General features: G+C 35.2%; 2 protein-coding genes and 1 pseudogene across 4 annotated transcripts; 1 reads left to right on the forward strand and 2 right to left on the reverse strand.

The window, feature by feature from the left end:
* Window positions 1–1,117: 1,117 nt before the first annotated feature.
* LOC145608254 (uncharacterized) lies at window positions 1,118–9,925 on the reverse strand. The gene is made up of 10 exons (XM_081663865.1): window positions 9,564–9,925; window positions 5,173–6,013; window positions 4,557–4,686; window positions 4,007–4,449; window positions 3,492–3,572; window positions 3,297–3,395; window positions 2,556–2,714; window positions 2,368–2,454; window positions 2,025–2,096; window positions 1,118–1,832 (listed from the first exon to the last, which is right to left on the reverse strand). Exons 2-10 carry the CDS (start codon window positions 5,926–5,928, stop codon window positions 1,485–1,487), a joined length of 2,175 nt encoding a protein of 724 aa, XP_081519991.1. The 5' UTR covers window positions 5,929–6,013; window positions 9,564–9,925; the 3' UTR covers window positions 1,118–1,484.
* Window positions 9,926–14,561: 4,636 nt separating this feature from the next.
* On the forward strand, window positions 14,562–16,307 carry LOC145608940 (F-box protein At5g49610 pseudogene; annotated as a pseudogene). Of its 2 annotated transcripts, XR_014105956.1 has the most exons (3): window positions 14,562–14,738; window positions 14,841–15,956; window positions 16,217–16,307. The product of XR_014105956.1 is annotated as an F-box protein At5g49610 pseudogene, transcript variant X2 (transcript). The 2 variants fall into 2 exon arrangements; XR_014105955.1 differs by lacking the exon at window positions 16,217–16,307 and having other exon boundaries at window positions 14,563–14,738; window positions 14,841–16,150.
* Window positions 16,308–17,073: 766 nt separating this feature from the next.
* Window positions 17,074–20,752, reverse strand: LOC145609052 (protein AGENET DOMAIN (AGD)-CONTAINING P1-like). The gene is made up of 5 exons (XM_081664623.1): window positions 20,195–20,752; window positions 19,365–19,895; window positions 18,567–19,013; window positions 17,697–18,176; window positions 17,074–17,346 (listed from the first exon to the last, which is right to left on the reverse strand). The coding sequence occupies exons 1-5, from the start codon at window positions 20,702–20,704 to the stop codon at window positions 17,329–17,331; spliced, it is 1,986 nt and encodes a 661-aa protein (XP_081520749.1). The 5' UTR covers window positions 20,705–20,752; the 3' UTR covers window positions 17,074–17,328.
* Between the last annotated feature and the right edge of the window lie 454 nt (window positions 20,753–21,206).

The following is a 21,206-nucleotide window of genomic DNA, read 5'->3' on the forward strand; positions in this document are numbered from 1 at the left end:
AGATAAAAATATTTCATTTGAGTATATATGGAATGATTGTCAAATAAATCAAAAAAAAATCCATAAGGTATAAATAGTTTACTTAAAGATTTTGTAAAAAAAAAAAAAGAAAGAAAGAAACGAAAAACGCAGGAAATTTTTTCAGAAGGTAATGAAAAGTGTCATACTGTCATGAAAGGATTTGCTTTTAATATAGGTTAATAGATAAGCTAGATTAGGGGCATGTTCATATTTACTTAATTTCAGTTCAACTCCTAATTTCCTTCTCTCATAAAATATTTATTTCAACTCAGTTCAGTTCAGTTCAGTTTAGTTTAGCTCTAATCAGTTCAGTTAAGCTCAGTTCAGTAAATGTGAATAGACCCTAAGTGTGTTACTACTTACTAGAGATGGTTTAGAACTAAGGGCCTGTTCACATTTACTTAATTTCAGTTCAGTTTAGCTCCAATCAGTTCAATTCAGTTCAGTTCAGTTCAGCTCCAATCAGTTCAGTTTAATTTTGCTCCTAATTTCCTTCTCTCATAAAATATTCATTTCAGCTCAGCTCAGTTCAGTTCAACTCCAATCAGTTCAGTTCAGTAAATGTGAACTGGCCCTTGTGACAACTTTTTGAATTATGCAATGCACGACTTGTTAATAGGAAGTACTCCGTAGTAAAATCATGGAAATAGATACAATTTTCTTAAAACATTTTTTAGTGGGGAGAATTAAAGGATGAGAGAGATATGTTAGCATTGAAATTTACTAATGAAAGGTTAAATTGACGGATGTATAATGACAATAAGCATTTTATATACGAAGTATTTAAGAATTTGGTGCAAACATATAATGGTGCTTCGTATCAATTTAGAAACGCATAGCAAAATCAACCGTACTTCGACATATGCGTAATATGTGTTCCTCTATTGTATTTATTAATTTATCTTACTTGTTATTATAACCCTAAAAACTATGCATATTATTTCCCATATGAAAAATGTTACAATTATTATATAAGGAGGCTTGTGAAATTAGGAGGTAGTACAGTTCATTATAAGCTCATTGTGGGTGTGCTTGAAAAGATTGAAGATTAAAAGAACGAGCATCGGTCACAGACAAATACTGAGATGCAGCTAAATTTCCCAACGCTTAACTTGACATTTTAAAGTTGCATTAGATTTATAGATAATATAAGAAATTCAGAATTAAATTTACAAGGCTAGGCTGGTAAACTTCTATATTTTTTTGCTAGTTGATCTTACAATTCCGGAAAACAGAATTGCCAGTTCTTTCAGAGCATTACATTCTGTCAAGTATAATGATAATCTAAAGACTGTCAAACAACAGAAAATATACAATCTGCGCATGGCTATTTCAATTGCAGTGTACATTTTCAGACCACATTACAAGACCGGGTATTTGACACGTCGAGTCTCTTCATTTACACTCTCTCCTGCTCACTTACAGGAATCAAGATGGATTCATAGAAGGAAGATTTGTCAAAATTACCACGGTTTTTTACCCTTTTTCTTTTTCCTACTGCTGCTAGCACTACCACTAGTATTTGCACTACCAGTTTTTGTGTCATTTTTGGAGCTACTTTGTGAACTCTCATTCGGATTAACCCCATTAAAGTTCTCAAACATTCCTGATTGCATAGCGTTCTGTAACCACTCAAAGAACTCTTCCTCACTCATATTTTCTTCCATATTTGCTGCTGCTGCTGCTGCTGCTGCTGCCTCGGCCCCACCACCTCTATGTGATGTAGATGATCCTTTCCCAAAACTGTTCTTTGTTATGCTAGTGTTAACATGAAAACTTGGTTTGTGTGAGTTAGCCGGGCATCTCATTCCCTACAACAAAAAATTGCAGCAGTAGAAAGTCAAGCTCATGGAAGATGCAAAGATTGCAAACAAGTATTCATAGCATCATTGCAGGGAACAAGAAATTGAAATTTTCTTCCTGAATTTAGAAATACTGATTACAGATAATATATCCAATATTTCATATGAATCCGAGATTCCTACAAGGGCTGGGATAGATACCTGACAAATATACCACTCAGTGGCATCATATACTCTGCCATCCGCACAAACATACGCAACAGGTACATCAACCTGCAGGCCATTTACATCAAAATCAGAATGAAAAAACCTCCAGTTGGAGCAAAAATAATTTTGTCTTTTTCATGAGAGAGACAATTGCAAAAAATAGAAATATTCACACTAGGCATTTATTCAACATAATATTCCACTACAAGCTTCATAGCTTCCTCGTCTTTTCATTTTATGTGTGCTTTTGAGATTAGGGAGGAGGCCGATAAATAAGGTAAAACTAAATATAAGCACCATGTTATCATAAGATATAAATATGATTTGTCTGTAATACCTTCCGTAGAATTCCGAAAAGCAAAGGTTGGGAAGACTGTTCAACCCATCCATCCCCATCTTTAGCTTGATGTAATTCCTCACAATCCTTCAGCATTTTATAAACAATCAGCATATAAATTTCAAATAAAGAGGTAAGTTGTTCTCTACAGGAGTTGTGATAGGAAAACTAGGCTAAACAGCACAAACCTGGCACCATCTTGCTTTTAATTTAGATTTCTTTGTTTGGAACCATATATGAAAGCTCCCACACTTCTTGCATGCAATTCTTCTTGCCTCCCCCAGAGGGTCTTTTCCATCCCCATCTGAGCGTGCAAAACCATTAGGAAAGAAGCTATGACGTCCACTCTGCAAATCAAAACATTCCAAAATTAAGGCTAATAACTTACCTTGTAAGTTTAGTTTAAGTTTCTTTGAAAAGCAGATCATGTCAAAACTGAAAGTTTCCCACTTGAATTGAAGTTTTGAGTCCAAAAGAAGGGACAATGAATTTGTTTCTTCATGGAATGTTGAAATTATAATAATGAATTGTTTAATGAAGGAAATTGTGTAAAATATAACATTGGAATGCCAAAGCAGAGAACTGCACCATGAATCTTAATTACAATCAATTTTTGCTATTAGGGGCTTTTTCCCCTTTTCGTGAGAATACAACTTAATACATTGACTAGACCACTAATTTTATTAGGATCAACATGTTACTTGTAAACTTACAGGTATTTCCGTTTCTAGTCATTTTTGCCTTCAAATAACATATTTTTCTGTTTCTAGTCATGTTACTTGTAAAATTTTGGACCTCCCATACTCCATTGGTCAGATCCAAACAGATTATAATATATTGCAGTTGCTTTTAAGATTACAAATCATAGGGTGATTAAAGATGAACAAATCTGTATAAAGGGACATCAAAATTATAAAAACAAATCAAACCTTTTGAGAAGAACCCTGAAACCGGCAGAAATAACTCAGTAACTCTTCCTTCCTAAGTTCATCATCGTAAGCTTTTCGCTTCAAAGAATCTAGCAAAACCTATAAGAATAATACAACTTCAGTAAACTGCCCAACAAGTTATAAGAAGCTAAACATAAACTCTGCATTACAACAAAAGAACAGAGAGTATATTACCTCATATGCATTTTGAAGTTTCTTAAAAGCTTCTGCAGCCTTTTCATTCCCCATATTTTTATCAGGATGAACAAGCATAGCCTGATGATATAACACAAATAAAATAAAATTTTTTTTTTAAAAAAAACTAAATAAAATTACTGAAAAGTAAGTATATATTAAAGAGTTATACACAAGCAGAATAATAATATTAAAAAGAAAAATACCCCAGAAACAAGCATGGTGCTCAGGGAACCTCCAAACAATGAGAACTAATCCCAAACTACCCTTCCATGTCCCATGATTAACAACTTAATGGTATGACATTTTTACACATATAATCATTACAACAGTTGTGTTATTTCTATCATCTTTCCAACACTTAATTTGAGTAAGGTCACATTAAGAAATCAAATCATAAACTATACTTTATTAAAGGAAAAGTGGCATTTTTTGGGACATCCCAAAATAGTGCAAGTGCATATGGAGACATATATAAACCCATCACCCAAAACAAACACAGAGCAATAATGTACCTTTTTTCTGTACTCTTTCTTCAGTACAGACTCATCTATTTGCTGATACCGAGACAAGCCTAATGCTGAGTAGTGATCAGTACAATTTAATAAACGAACAACTTCATCTTCAGATGTAATCTCAGAATCAGCTCCACTGGTAGAAGCAACACCAGCATTACGATCCATTGACTTTCCTGAACCAATGTCCGAGTACTGAAACTGCGCTTCACCATTAAAAAAGCTTCGATCACCTTGAACTCCATCTGCTCGTTCAGATGACTTACTTTTCCGTTCATCTATGTTATTTTTCAGGAAGTATATAAGTGCATCACTTGAAATGAATGACAGATTGAAACCCAAAAGCACCCCAAGCCATCCAACATATGCCCAAGCACAATATACTGAATATACAGTAAGAATTGATAAGGAAATGCGTTCGCGACTCAATATAAATGCCAATCCTGCATAGTTTACGTGAACCAAAAGTATGTTAAATTTATGGAAAAATAGTTGAATATTCCAATTTATAAAGTCAATTCGAACCCGTGAAAAGATTAAGAGCCATCACCGGCAAGAACGATGACAACAGATGTGGTCCAAAAACTTCCATACATCCACAGGAATACTCCTCCAGTAATAACGATTACCAGCAATGAAATGATGTAGCCCACCAAAACTCCAATTAATGCAGCAAAAGCCTGCATAGAAATTTGTCCGTAAGGAAGTGGTAGATCCTATATTCCTATAAGGTAAACATGTGTCACCCTATGTGTCATCATCACCCATCTCTCACCACATTGAATTGTAGTAATGTTTAGTCACTTTGAAAAACTCTTCATTGACATGACTTTAATCTTCTATAATAATGTTTAGTTTACTTGAAAAACTCTTCATATGTATAACCTCTCAATTTAAATTTGACATATCTTATATATATTAATGAAAGATAATATAGATTATTATATTTTTTATTCACTTATAAATATGGTTGAACATTAACCTTTCTTTTCATTTTGATCAAACTTATAAATTTATAATGTGCCGGGCCAATAACTAGTTGATATCACACACACACACACACACACAAAAACACACACACACACACACACAACAATTCTTAAGGGTCTAAATGAAAAGGACCCCGTTAAAGTTTAGACAAAGATATAGGTGAACAAAGGGCTTACCAACACCAACAGAAACTTGAACATCCCAATCATTGCAATGACGGAAAGTATGCTGAACCACAGGATAGAAAAGAAGGAAGTTGTTCCCATCCGCAGAAAGGAGTCCATGCCACGAAAAGCACAATCCAACCAAACCATTGACAAAAGGAGCATTATGTTGCCGAGATGGAAAAGCCACTTCAGAACAATAGGATATGTGTGAACAAGTTTTAATTGTATATACTTACGAACTTTGTAAACATTTCTTACTACAGCAGCGAAAACTGGTTGTTGCCTTTCCAGCCATCCACGAGATATCCTTAAGATATACAGGGCATAATGTCTCAGGTTTTCAAGTACCATCATACGAAAAATCTCCAATTTATTAGTTCTTCCAGCTATAAAAGATCCATTTACTCTATGATTATCAGCACCATCATGATTTCCTGAGCTATTGTTACTGACATGTGATGTATTAAAGTCCCTTGAAAGCTTTTCCATACTCTCTCCAGAGACAATATTGTCAGGGACTGAGGATCCAAATTCTACGCCATCAACCTTCAGCTCACCTTTCTTGGGAACATTTTTAGATTTTTTGTTCTTTTTTCTCCCATCTCCTGCAACAGAGGTCCTACTAGCACAGTCAGTCAGAGGAGAGTTAAGATGTTCACCACTCAGAAGCTCATCAACAAAACCTTTAACTTCTGGGTCCTTCTTTTTACTCTTTGAAGAAGTCTGATCAATACCCCTTTTCTGTTGATTTCCTCTCCGAGCCATGAGTAGCAGTTTGCAAGTTGTTTGCACAAATGAATAAAATCCTTATCGCATGATCATCACGCAACACACAGTACAAGATTCCTATCTGAAATAATAATGGGTCCATAAATTTCTGTCTCTAGTAAAAATTTGAAGTACATACAATGATTTAGATAAAATAAAATAACTAAATAACTTGATACAATTTCATTAATCATTACGTACACACACAGCATTTAAAAAAAGGATGGAATAAACAAATGTCATTCAGTATTGAGAACTCGTGACAGACATGGTGTGTACATGAATTAAACTTGACTATTTTATTATAAATTTCCAAATAATAAAAGTAAGGGATTCATCAATTGCTGGTTCAATTTGAGTTGGTAACTCAAAAGCAATGAAGAAAGGGATCTTCCATTAAACGAAAAGTATTAGGTCTACATTGATAAGATGATCTATCTATCTGTATATTGTAAATAGATGAGATGTACAATATATAAAGGAAATTTAGCTATTTAATCGATAATTTTCAACAACAACAACAAAGCCTTAGTCCCAAAATGATTTGGAGTCGGCTAACTTGAATTGTCATAAGGAATCGTATATTCGTATAATATAAAGAAACGAACATAACAAAACCATCATTTAAATTAGTTTGAAAAAAGGTAAATAAAGTGAGTAAATGAAAGAGTATTTAAGAAAAATAAAGGGAGTTTTAACGGAGAATCAAGAATAAAATTCAACAAAGTTTCAAAAGAGTGGTTAAAACGTTAAGTTGAAAACATAAAGGTTTGAGAAAACTTTAGCAAAAGATAACAGTACTGACATAAACAATGGTGGGCTAAAAATAAACTTTAAAACTAATATAAATTGTAGAAAATTTTGTGAAGAATTACCCCAAAGATTGATTGTTTTGTGAATAACTACCCTTTTTTTTATTTTACTAGGGTAGCTAACGCGCGCGATGCGCGCACATAGCTAGTCAAATCTAGAGACTCTTTTGGCTTGGTCTTAAAATCATAAAATTTAGTTGTTGACAGATTTAATGACAAAAAAAAAAAATATGTAAACACTATGTTTATGAGTATATAAATGTCCAAGACAACTAACATTAAAGCATGAGAGCAAATAAGTACATAATTAAATATTTTAGAGGGTATAATTGTCCAAACACTATTCATTAAAAAAACTTGTATACATTAATGAGGGTATATATGTAAATACACATTTTAAAGGGTATACTTGGCATTACACTATTCATAAGAGTAACTTTCTACTTTTTATAAGGTAGGGATTTTATTCGTGAACAACTACCCAAGTACCCATAAAATAGTAAATGTTTGTCTAGCACTACCCATAAACGGATTTGTCCAAATTATGCCATTTGTGGGGCTCACTTGGCCACTTCTAAGATTTCTCCCCCAATTAGCTCTCTCCCAAAGAACCCTAAAGTCATCCAAAAATCCAAAAAAAAAAAAAATCAATCAATTTAACACAATTTCTCAAAGTGAAAATAAAATACGCAAAAGTTACACTAAAACGCACAAAAGTTACTCAACATATATAAGAGTTATTTATGCTTCATTGATAAATTTGACTAAAGTGACACTAAATTTAACAAAAGTGCACTCGATATACAGTAAATTTGGAGCACAAATATTCGCTCAGTTAGATTAAGATGGTGAAAGGTGCAAGGTCTAAGATGAGAAGTAAAAATGGAGGGAAATTAAATGAAGGAGGAGAGAGATACTTGGGGAGGGAGTTAATTAGGAGAGAAACCGTAGGAATGGGGCCCACGACCGGCACAATTGGACGGAACCCGTTAATGGGTAGTGCTAGACAAACGTATGCCATCTTATGGGTAGTTGTTCACAATTGACAAAAAAAAACAGGTGGTTGTTCACAAAACAGCCTATCTTTGGGGTAGCTTTGACAAAATTTCCTAAATTTTAAGTCATTGACATGAATTTTCTCCCTCCACGCCGCCCTATCCAACTCCATATGTTCCTCAATCCCCAAAGCACCATAAATTTCAAACTTCAATATTTTTTCATAAAGTGAAAATAAGCGAAGATAAGCCATCCTAATAAAATAACAAATTCTATTGTTACAATAATTTAATAACAAATTCTTTGGTCATCAAGGTAATGTTTGGTGTATTGAGTTTACTTCTTTTCCGGGGCCTTAAAAAATAAATCCTTGCTTATCAAATATTATTCAACCATTTATGATAAATGGAGTCGAAGGCAGGAAAATATATATCCACGCTTACTGAGAAGATGCCCACAAGCACTAAATTAAGAATTATATTAGGGGAGAGCAGAAAAATCTGAGGAAAACCACAACCAAAGTCAAAATAATTCAAATTTGGAACAGACAGTGAAACCTAAGCATAGAGCCACCATAAACATCTAACTATCAAAGAAAAAAAAAAAAAAAAACCTAAAGTTTGATTTTAATATTTAAATAAAAGAAAAACATGAACCCTCAAATCTCCTTGCTACCGGTCTACCACTAATCTCATTCTACATTAAATTTTTACATAGAGTTTGTTGCCAATCTTGCCACTCACACTACCAACTACTTCAGACAAATCCCAAACACTTTTATGTAACAAAAACTCAGAAAACTGAAAATCTCCAACCTAACTATCCTTTTGTTTTGTTTATTCTTTATGAATATTGTGAGTAACAACATAAATTTACATGTACCGGTTCCAGGTTAAACTCCACAATCTTATGTGTGGATAACTGACCAGAAAGTGTAAAGCTTTTGGCGTATTTTGGTTTGACAAACTAATGTAGCTCATGGATACTTTTTGTGCTAGCATTTTAAAACAGCTTTACATAATGCCTCATACCCTCTCCTCTCATGAATAGCTACAACCAAGCTAATTTGCTTGTTTTTCTACTTCCTTTCCTCACCCTCAAAGCTTTTATCTTCAATTCTTACAAATTCCTCCATACAGAGTAAAGCACTTAGTATCTTACCACAGCTGCACAGAAAATTAGGGACAGCACACAATAAAACCATCGATTGTTGAATGCCAGCTGTCTCTTCACTCACTCGTGACAGTCCTCAACTCCATTTAATCAGTTTACTCTATTCACTGAGGTTCATCCTTGGCAGAAATTCCATCATCGTTCCTCCATCAATATTACCAAAATATCCACTCCCCTAAGCTTACAATACCGCAAAAGTTCCCAACCTAGATAATCTATGAGCTCTAAAAACACAATAAACAATTCATTGCCACAATTTAATTTCAGGGTCTCCTCCTAATCTCTAATTCTTTGCTTCTTTACATCCTACCCATCCTTTCAATCAATCAATTCAAACCCGTCAATTCAATCAAAACAAAAATCATACAAAAATTGAAAAATTGCAACTTGGATCAACTAAAACCCAAACAATTCTCAATTACATAGCATCAAATTAACCCAATGCCCAATTCAATACTAGAAGAAAAACCCACAAAATCAAGAGCAGCAGGTTTGTAGCAAACAAAATCAAATCAATTCAAATTATGACCCATCACAAAAAACAACAATAAAAAATAAATAAATAAATAAATAAAACCCAGAAAAGTTCCATAAAACCCAACAAAATATAATAACAAAAAAGGGAATAGTTCATTTAATTCAGAGAAGTACCTGCTAAACAATTAGGGTTTAAGAGCAATCGAGAATCGGCGTAGTAGCGAAGCATCAAAGATCGCGTCGAAGTAAGTAGGTTAGCAGCAACCCATTCCTCCAAACAAAGAGTTTTTGGCGGAGAGAGAAGAGATAAATTAACAAAATTGATTAAAAATAAAAATATGAATAGCAGTAATATCCACTGCAAAACTGCGTAACTACGACTTTAGGAAGCTAAACACTTTCTCTCTCCTGGTTTTTTGTCGATGGAGCTTAGGGAAGGGATGCTGGCAAGTTGTGGCCTTTCGTTTTTTCCTGTCTTTTGCCCTTGAAAGGGGAGTTTTTCTGGACTCGTTATTACTGTGTTCTTTGAAATTAGTTGTCACTTTTTTTTTTTTTTTTTGACACAACTCCAAGCTTAGCTTTATTAACGCATCAAAAGATCAAGGTCATTACAAACGTCCCCATGAATTTTCGGGGATACTCTTTTAACCATGTGCGGAAAACACTAAAAGAGTTACTTAAATATGCTAAGCTATGGGCAACACTATTACCCTTTCTTTTAATAAACGAGAAAGAACACGAAACACACTCTCTAGCCAATATAAGAATATCCTTCACAACATTACCAAAAGCGGTGCTAGGCGACTAGGCGTGACTCCTTTCTTCATGTGATGAAACAATGTGATATTATCAGTTTCCAACACAAAGCATCTGAAACCGGCCTCAATAGCAATCACCAGACTTTGCCAACATCAACATCAAAGCTGCCCGTCACTCTTGAACAATACGCCACCACCACTTCCCCAACATGGTCCCTTAAAACACCCCCTACACCAATCTGTTGTTGCACTTGGAAATTTGCATCTGCGTTCAGCTTATACACTCCAGCAGCCAGCAGGTGGTGCTTTCCAAACCGAGCTCGGGCTCTGACTTGGTAGCGCGGTAGACGTCCTCTCCATTGCTTCTTCGTACTCTCCCACCAAGCTAACAGCTTTGTGTAAGACATCAAACTTAGGTTTTGACTTCCACTTGAAAACCCACATATTGCGCCTTAGCCACACACCCCAAGCCAAGCACCAAAAGATGTCCCACCACTTCGAATCTGTAATTTTTTTGCACAAATTATCACACCAAACACAGAAGCAGCCTGCATCATCTTCATTTGGCTCGAGACTTAGCACCGAATGTCTCCAAATTGTCACTACTTTTGGGCAAAGAAGGAGCATATGCATTAAAGATTCACCCACATCCCCACACATTGGGCATATATGATCAACATCCATACCCCTAGCAACCAAGTTCATTCTCACTGGGAATGCCCCTTTAATACACTTCCACGCAAAAAATCTAACCTTTGGAGGAACCTTGGTCTGCCAAATGCTCTTCTAGTTGAAAGAAATAGGGGCTATAGATGACGTTGCTCTGCTCCGTTCCTCCTCTTCTATTAACAGGTTGTAAGCACTTTTCACATTGTAGCAACCATCTTTAGAGTAATGCCAACACCACTCGTCATTTCCATCAAACATAGGGATTGGAATACCACATATCCCAACCACTTCTCTCGGGAAAATAAGTCACTAAGTAAGCTCATGTTCCAGTTTCTATCATCCCACAATTCATTCACATGGGTTGGCATATAATCCCCATCCTCTCTTGGTGAAAATACACGAAAATATGGAAGATTGGGAACCCACGAATCATCCCACATTCGAATGCTACTTCCTCTCCCAACAATTTTTCTTGCTCCTTTTCAATCACATCCCTCACACGTAAAATATCTCCATGCAAAGCTCATATCAGAAACAACTTTTGCATCAAAAAAACTAGAGGAGGGGAAGTATTTGCCTTTGAGAACCCGAGACATCAAGGAGTTCTCATTTTGAATGAATCATAATTTTTACTTTATACATTCATACTTAGTATAGATATTTTGTGTAGGCGGTGACGTGTTGTATTTCACATTGAATACGTGTCCGTTACCAATACACAATTTGTGTAGGTGGTGACATGTTGAATTTATATCTAATACGTGGCATACACGTGTAATTTTATTCAGTTTTTTATTTAGTGCATACACTTTGATTTTAAAATGTTACTGGTAATTAACCGTACAAAATAACGATTAATCGGATTGATGGGTATTCAAAACGTTGTGATTGTTGGATCAGATGCTTTACTTTTTGAATCATGTTTTCGCATGATTTTGATTTTGCTCAACCCAACTTTATACCATGAAGCTCTTCCCTTTTCTTTGTAAAATTATAAGCATAATTCAAATAGCATCCCACGCTTATATGAAATAGCATCCCAAAACGGCAAATCAAACAAACCAATTCTAATATTTCCTTTTAAAAAAGGCACAAGAAACCAATATTTTAATTTCAATTTTTCCCTTTATATATTAATATTTGCATCACTTTAACCATCACATTTGTGCAGACATAAGTTTGATCATTAATATTCTACTTCCTCTGTTCTTTTTTCACTTGACTTGTTTCTTTTAACACGCTTGCCAATGCAAAACTTTAACGATCAATAACTTTAATTATGTATAAGTAAAAATTGTAAAACTTACATATTATGATAGTACTTATTTAGACGAATTTAAAAACATCCCACATTAAAGTGTTTTTCCTTATATATTATACTTAAAAGACGGTCAAATGAGGGGTTGTGAATAGTGTAAAAGTCAAAACGAGTCAAGTAAAAAATAACGGGGGAAGTTTTTTTTAAAAGAAGGAATATTCTTTTGTAATTGTTTACTAGTAATAAAAATTGTTAAAGAATATATATATGATGAAAATAAACATGGTAGTGATGGCTGTTAGAATGGTCGCACATTTCACACTCATTTAAACACATTTATAAGCAAACATCTCACAAACCAAGAACAATGATAAGCAAGAGTTTGGTCCACAAGGAACGGGATATAATCGCTAAAGATCTTAATACGCAAGCTAATTTGAAGACTTTTGTTGATTGGGGGTTTGTCAAGTAGACAAACAAACTATTGTTCTAAATCAAATAATTAAAAGCACTAGAGAAATGGGATCCACTCAACCATGGTAATCAAGCATATTGGGAGCAAATAAAGACAAAGAGATAGTAAGGACTACATGTAAGACCAACCTCATGCAATTAAAAGTTCAACTAATACTCTTAAACTTAGATCCCTCATTAGTTTAGCGATAGGAGATACATAATCAAATTGCAATAAGTAATGACGAACTTAATCTACATTCCCATGTCAAATCAATCATATCATGCTATCAAGCTCAAAATCAAGGGTAGCTACTCCTATCATAAGGAATTAATAAGCAATCTCATATAATCAATTTAATCACAATTCAAACATCAATACTTCTCCCAAATTCACTTAATTAACCATTAGGTTGAGTGTCACCCAACCACAGCCTAGCGATGAGAACTACTCACAACTCATTGTGAGTAACATGCAAAGTTCCAAGTTGGGGTTCTAAACAATTCTAAAATTGGGGAAAAGTGATTCATTAGGGGTAAAACTAACATGCAACAACAAATTATCAAGATCAAAAGAGTTTAAAGAGACTTGATGTAACCAAATAAAATCAGAAAATAGATAGAAAAAGGTGAAAGAAGTTACTAAATTGAAGCTTCAAAGTTGAGTACAATTGCTAAAAATTAGAGAATAATCATTGAATTCACTTCCACAATGATTAGATTTGAGAATTTCTACACTAAATTATTAACTAAATTAATGAGCTAAGTTGCTAACTAAGAGGAGAGTTGTTGAAAACTATTCTAAAAACTGCTGCCCTTGAAATGAACCAAAGGGGTAGTATTTATACTCCCCGAATTACATAGGTTATTCCGTCAAAAGTAATCTGGATTCGTAGACAGAAGCGCCCCGCTTCAGAAACTTGCGCACCCGCTCCCCTGTTCTTCAACTGATGGCAGATTCAAAATATCAGGGAGGAGCGTCTGCTCCTCGCAAAGTGCGCGCCCCGCTCCTCCTGTTTCAGACTGAGGCATATTCTATCAGAACAGCTAGGAGCGCCGCTCTCCTTTGTGAGTGCACGCCCGCTCCTGGCGTTGATGGCTGAAGCAGTTTGTGGTGCAACGTGCAGGAACAGCCACTTTGACACCCGCTCTTGCTAATCTCAGAAATGTGGCAGATTGTTGAGTTCACGCCCGCTCCTCTGGGAGTGACCTCTCCCTCTTCAATCTTGCTCTATCTTAATTAAGTCCTTCAAGAGCTATTCTTGCGCCAAAACTTCACCTATACTTGCGAATTAAGTACACAAGTACACAAGGAGGGGGAAAAGCCAAAATGCAAGTTTTATATACAAAAGGGGGTTAGAAAGAGGGGGAAAGACTACAAAATTGGTTTAAAATCATCACAATAAGTGGTAAAATAAACCACTGATCAGGTAGATAACTAAATCTAATGATATATTACAAGGAGATTGTAACCTTTTTTTTTATAATAGTAAAAAAAACTAAGTTAAATACAATATGTGAATATACATAAGTCAAAGTGATGTAAATATTTTTTTTTAAAAGAGAGTAACTTATTTTCAATTAATTTTTTTTTTCCAAGTTGTGAATAGTACTCCTTGTTGTCAAAAAAAAAAAAAAAAGAATAGTACTCCTTAGCTCCTCTACAAGTCTACCCTAATTGTGAGCCATGAATGAGGTGTTAAATTAAGTGTCTAGTTTGAGTTTAGTGAGATCAAATCAGGTCTATTTCAAACGTGAGTCATTCTAAATTATTATGTTCATACAAATCAAAATTTAAATCGAATAATTTTAATTTTTGAATCGGGTCATATCAAATTACATTTGGACACCTCTCCAAGATCTTACATTTTTCTATGGACAATTGAGTAATTGACCCATCTGGCCATTTCTACTCAAAGCAAGGGCCCAAAATTGTCATACAAAACAAAGTTAGGGGCAAGTTCAGTCAACGTGATCACATTCTCTCAGATAGAATCGGATTTCGGAACTCGAATTTTTTGTCTGACCACGTTTTCTTTCATCATCAATAATCATCATACTTCTACAAACTGCTTATCTCTCAGTACTGGTCCGAAAAAAAATATTACGAAGTCATAAAAAATTCTCTGAATTATTTTCAACTCCTATTTGACATTTGATACATATGAAAAAACGCATCTTCAAATCCCAGCTCACAAGTTTTCTTCATTGGTAAGCAAATTTCTAACTTTTTTTGCAAAATATTTTTTTGGGGTCAAAAGATCAATTTTTTTTTGGTATAATTGTTGATATTTTTTTTTTTGGATTATACAGTAATTAGAAGATGAATTCAATCGATTCAAGAAATGGGTTTTTCCCGGATGAAGTAATTCTTCAGATTTTATCAAGACTGCCAATAAAGTCTGTCTTCAGATTCAGGGCAGTTTGTAAATACTGGTACCAATTGCTCTCAGAAAGGTACTTTGTTCATCTGTATAATGAAATGTCAGTTAGGAGTTCTATGATTTTGGTTGAAATTACTGAGATTTCAGAGTCTAAATCAAGCTTAATTTGTGTTGATTATTCAAAGGGTGTATCTGAATTTCCATTAAATTTTCTGAAAGATAGGGTTAAAGTTAGAGCCTCATGTAATGGGTTGTTATGCTGCTCAAGTATACCTGATAAGGGTGTGTTTTATGTGTGTAATCCTGTGACTAGGGAGTATAAATTGCTCCCCAAATGTAGGGAGAGGCCTGTCACTAGGTTTTATCCTGACTGCGAGGCTACTTTGGTTGGTATAGCTTGTGATTTGTATGATACTAGGAAATTCAGTGTTGTGTTAGCCGGCTATCATCGCCCATTTGGTTATAGCCCGACTAAGACGTTTATATGTATGGTGTATAACTCGGAGATAAACCAATGGAGGAAGTTTGTGACATTGCAGGAGGAACATTTTACTCAAATGAACAGAAATCAGGTTGTTTTTGTGAATGGGATGCTACATTGGTTGACAGTGAGTTATTCGTGTATTATTGTGTTAGATTTGGAGACCGATGTTTGGAGAAAACTTTATTTGCCAGATGAAATGAGTTACGGAAAAGGAAATAGGATGTATTTGTTGGAATCATATGGTTGCTTGTCTGTGGTTCAGATTTCTGATGCTTCAATGGATGTATGGGTGATGGAGGACTATGAGAAACAAGTATGGAGAATGGTTGATAGGGTGAGTCTTAGATGTATCAGAGGATTGGCGCCGGGAGTTTTCCCTATAAGTCAGACAGGTGATTGTGTTTTCCTGGCTACACACAAGCAGGTGTTGGTCTACAATAGGAGCACTGGCGTTTGGAAAGAAATGTATTCGGTGAAAAGCAACTCAACACTTCCTCTGTGGTTCTCTGCATATGCATTTCGGAGTACAATATTTTCGTTTCACTAAGTTGGCAAGATAAGGTGAATATCTGTACATATTATCTCAAACTCATGAATTATTATGCCATATAGATGAATTTGGAAGTAGTCCTCTTGGTGTTTGTAATTAAACCTGTGAACATTATATAAACAGGAATACAGGATAGTTGCAATAGTAAATTGTTAGGTTGTAAATTTGGTTTTATTCTCTTAATGTTACATACTTTACATTGTCATTGTCTTGGGATCTTTTTCATCGAGGTGTTTGTGAAATTCTTTTATGTTGGTTGTTTCATTGTCAGTCCCCAATTCGGACTTTTGGAGTCAACATAACCACAATGTCAGATTGGTTTTGTTTGGCTGGTTGTCAACGGCATTCTCACAGAATTTCCAAGAAAAATTTACCTTAATTCCATTTGGTAGGTAACATAAAAGTTCAAAGTAGATTAAGTCTCCAGTTCAGATAGGGTGATAGCCTTCTGTGTTAGTCTCTCTGCTGTGTGCTGTGCTGATTTCTATGTATTTTGGCAACCGAGAAGAAAATGATAAATGCTTAGTGGATTTCCAATTTTCTCAACTCTCATACATATGCAATTCTAGCATCATCCTCGGGTCCAGGTTAAAAGTCTCTGTAAGAGGTGAATTTCTCCTTGACTTAACTCAAAATGGTATAAGTTCAGTGCTCTGAAATAAAAATAAAATTTCCTGTACAGCTCAAAGGAGTGCTTTTTTGCTGCTGTCAAGAATTTGAAGGCTTTAATGATATGCTTCTGCTAAGCGTGTAAGCATATCATGTAATAAGCTAAACAGCATCTTTGACAATCCCAGTCACTGTATTTGGTTGATATTTTAGTTTTCAAATCACCTGCAAGTCTGTCAAATTTCATGGATATCCAGTTATCTATGACTGAATGTAGAATTTTGTTTGGTAAGTAATGACTCCTTTTCTATTATCAAGTATTGAATTGTTGTCAAACGATAGTTTTAAGAGCAAGAATAAAATCACTATAATCATTGGCGTTTAGCTGTAGCCTGTAGGGTCAAGGAAATATTGAGAATATATCTATCAGGGTGCAGGGGTGTGCACAGGCTCCTTACAGTCCTCAGTAACAGAAGATTACCATCTGTTTGCATCAACTAAAAAAGTGAATCGATTAATATCAGTTCCAGCAGGTATATGCTGAACTGTACAGGAATTTCATGAGTAAGTGTAAAACAGAATTTACAACCACAAAACCAGAAAGATCTGGATGTTCTGGTGCTACGCTCAAGAGAATAGGCTCTTGGGCACAAAATTGTTTTGTGAGAATAATGCCAGACAGACCAAATTACTGGAAGAAATTGACACCCATCAAAAATGACTGATGCTGAATTTGCAGCCTGCTCTATAGTCTCTCTCTCTCTGAAATAACATCTAGGTTAAAAAGGTGTCCTGCATTATCAAAGTTGACAAGCATATGTTAGCATCTTTATTCTACAAACTTTCATTTTATTTAATACTAACAATTGTTCATAACCTCAGTGCCAATTCCAATTGTGCCAATATTGTGGTGGCAAGAGTATAACAGGCTCAAGTATATAAATGGCAGCAGTATTAGTTAAGAGTTTAATAAGGTTAATAGGTCATATACAGTTATTATATATACACATTGCTGATTGCTGGAAACTTGGAATTAGTAAATGAATGTGTTGTTAATCGAAAATCTGTGAACCAACTGCAAAGTTAACATATAACAGAGAATTCATCTACTAGTAATCTAGTATAACTGTAAGAAATCATACCTTAATTGCAGTAGTGATCCATTTCCCATTAATCCATTCCTGATGAGTCCTCAAATTTATATGATCAAATTCTAATTCCTCTTTGGTTGCCTCAAAGTACACCATGTATTTCAGATCAGCAAGAAGTTTAGATATCACACCTGCCCACCACCCATCATTATACCAGGCATCGACTTTTTCAAGCAGAAAATAGCAGCCATCCACTTCCATATCAGGAGGAGAAGGTCTTATATTTTGAGCCTCAGCCTCTTCTCTAAGATAATTTCTTTCATCTTCTGATTTGAGTGTCAGATACTCTACCAAAAATCTACCCTTTCTTGTTGAGCTAACAATAACTGCAGAATACCAGGATCCTTCATAGCCTGGCTCATCGCTTTTAACCTCAACCATTGTACCTCTGCTAAAACTTCTATGAGCTTCGCTTTGAGTGTATTTCCTTTCAGTTGATGAATTTCTCAACTTTAAGTCATTTGACGAATGCTGCAAAGCAAGAGCTCAGGATTCAGCATACGTAGAAAATTGGTATATGCAGATATAAAACATCGAATACCTTTATAACAACATTAGTGGACATATATTAGGGTCTTTGCTTTCCATTGACCACAGGAGAAAAGAAAAATTCACATTATCTAGCTGAAAGCAATTAATGGCAAACCCTTACTACTGGTGAACTAAAAGTTTCTCTTAAAGAGTTCATATTAGAAGAAATTGTTTGTAATATACAATCAAATTGGCTAAGAATATTCTGCATTTAATCAGCAGAAGTGCAACGCTCATGATATGCTCCATAGTTGGCCAAGCATCATTGAACTTGGATGTCTAATAAAATAAAGACAATTCTAGCAAACGAAAAAAAGAGAGAACTATTACCTTGTTGGTTATCCATCTTCCATGAATCCAATCTTGGTGAGATCTCAAACTTCCATGATCAAATTCCCGTTGATCACCTGTAGCGAAGTGCACAATGTACTTCTTTCTATTCAGAACATTGGAGAATTTGCCTACCCACCATCCACCAGCCCACCAGGCATCAACTTCCTCAAGACACTTGTAACGACCAATGTGCATTGTACAAGGAGGCAAAGGTCTAACATGAGTAGCAGGAACTTCTCCTCTTACAGGCTTGCTCTCATCTTTTGTTTTCAGACTGTCATATTCCACCAGAAACTTATCCTTCGCTATCAATTTGATAATAGTGGCTGCATACCAGGATCCTTGGTAACCATCTTCGTCACTTCTGACCTCTACCAGCATACCTTCCCTGAAAATTTCTTGTGGTGGTTTTTCTGCATCGAATCTGTTCTCCTCTGTTGATTTCTGCAGTGTAAGCAATTAGATAGGTGAGACAACTGAAGACAGAGGAGAAAGGCAAACTTCAATTCCAAGCAGTAAATCTACTAGTATTACAACAGAAAATCAGATTTATTTAGTCTACACAATAAAGCAGTTTCGATAATTTTTTATTATCAACACAGCCATAACTTGTTCTTCTGGCATACACTAGTTAAAGAAGTATGACTATTGCAGATAGTAGCTTCATCTTATCTAGATAATATCTTGACTACTGCTACCAAGAGAGTAGTAGCTTCATCTTATCTAGATAATATCTTGACTACTGCTACCAAGAGAGTATGATCTGCGGAAGTCATTTACAAATGAAAATCATACCATGAAAGCCGAACTCCATTTTCCTTCAACCCAATTCTGGTGAGGTCTCAGGTTTGGATGCTGAAAGACCAACTTCTCTTTAGTTGTAGCAAAGTAGACAATGTATTTCCAGCCATCAAGAACTTCATATATTACACCTTCCCACCATCCATCATTATACCAAGCATCTACTTGCTCAAACTCCTTATATCTATTGCTATGGGAAATCTCTGGAGGGCAAGGCCTGATATCCTGCTCATTTGCAACTTCTTTCAGGAGTTGTGACTCATCATCGGTCTTAAGGGTCTGATATTCCACCAGAAACTTGGCACATCCAGCTGAACCAACAACAGTAGCAGCATACCAAGAACCTTGATATCCATCCTCATCACTTTTAACCTCAACAGCTGTCCCAGGGCTAAATTTTGCCTCCTCTAGTCCCTTGGCACGCTTAAAAACGACCCTCATTCGCTTGCCATTGGCATCGGCTCTGACTGCAGTAACTGTCCCAGGCTTAGGAACACCATCCTTTTCCATCTTCAATGAGTCTCTCTGAAAGTCAGAAACCAAGATCATACAACTATATAAGCAACGTCCCAAAAATTTTGATTCACTGCTTAATCTAAAAACAAAGGGTACTATATAAAATGAAATCATATGCATAAAACCAATTCGACCCACAAAATTAATGTCATACTGAACTCTTAAACCCTAAATTCACCCACAAAATTAAAACAAATCACAAAACAAATTTCAAATTTTACTAAACAAAATCAAATAATCTGAAACCCTACACAAAACTTCACTAAACAAAACCAATTAATTGGAAAAATTATGTAAATAATTTGTACCTGAACATGATGATCAAAAGGAGGAATCCAAGACCCATTACACCAATCTCTATGAACCCTTAAACAAGACCCACTAACTTCAATAGGACCATCAAAATCACCCTCAATTTCAATAATATACCTCAAACCCTCGTACAAAACCCCCAAGATCATACCTTTCATCCAACACCCATCACTCAAAACATCCACTTTATCACCCACACCAAACACCCCACCAGCACCATCTTCAGGGGGAACGGGTCGAATATCGGCCAGTTCGACGAATGTTACAATGTCATTAAACTGTGTTTTATACTGCACCATAAATACCTCTTCTTCATCTTCAAATTCATCATCATAATCATCATGATCATAGTAATTATTGTTCTTCTTTCTTTTCTTTCTTTTGTTGGGTTGATTGATTTCCCGAAGAATAATTGTTGCTGGGTAGAATATTGTTGCGAAATTTGTTGAACTAGTTTTGATTATTTCAACTTTGTCACCTGCAGTAAAATTGATCAAATTTGACATTTTTTCCTTACAAGTTTTTTTTTTAGAGTGTGTGGCCCTACAATCTGTTTTGCGTGATACGAGTAATAGTTACTTGTACGTATGATTTATCAAACACCTTGTTTAATTCTTCTAGGAGTAGTACTATTTTTGATTTTCTTAAGGAAAACTACACTTGGAGACTTGGACTCTTGGAGTACACTTCATTATTTCTAAAACACCTAAGTAGGGTAAAATAGGAAATTAAGGTGATAATTAGACAATAATATCTTGTGTAAAAAGTACTTTCTCTATTTTCTTTTTAGGAAATTTTCACATTTGCTACCAATAAAAACACCACGCTTCACATTTGCTACCTGTTTAATTTTTTTTTTTTTTATTTTACTACCACCTAAAACAGAGTTTGTTAAAAATCACTACCACATGCCTTATTCTGTTACTATTTCCGTTAGTGGGCCCACTCCACCGTTTAGCCATCTCTCCAACCACCTTGCAGCCACCCCTCCTCCTCACTGCCACCCCT

The sequence above is a fragment of the Chenopodium album genome, chromosome 23, assembly GCF_948465745.1.
Source record: "Chenopodium album chromosome 23, dcCheAlbu1.1, whole genome shotgun sequence".
NCBI classification, from domain to species: Eukaryota; Viridiplantae; Streptophyta; class Magnoliopsida; order Caryophyllales; family Amaranthaceae; genus Chenopodium; species Chenopodium album.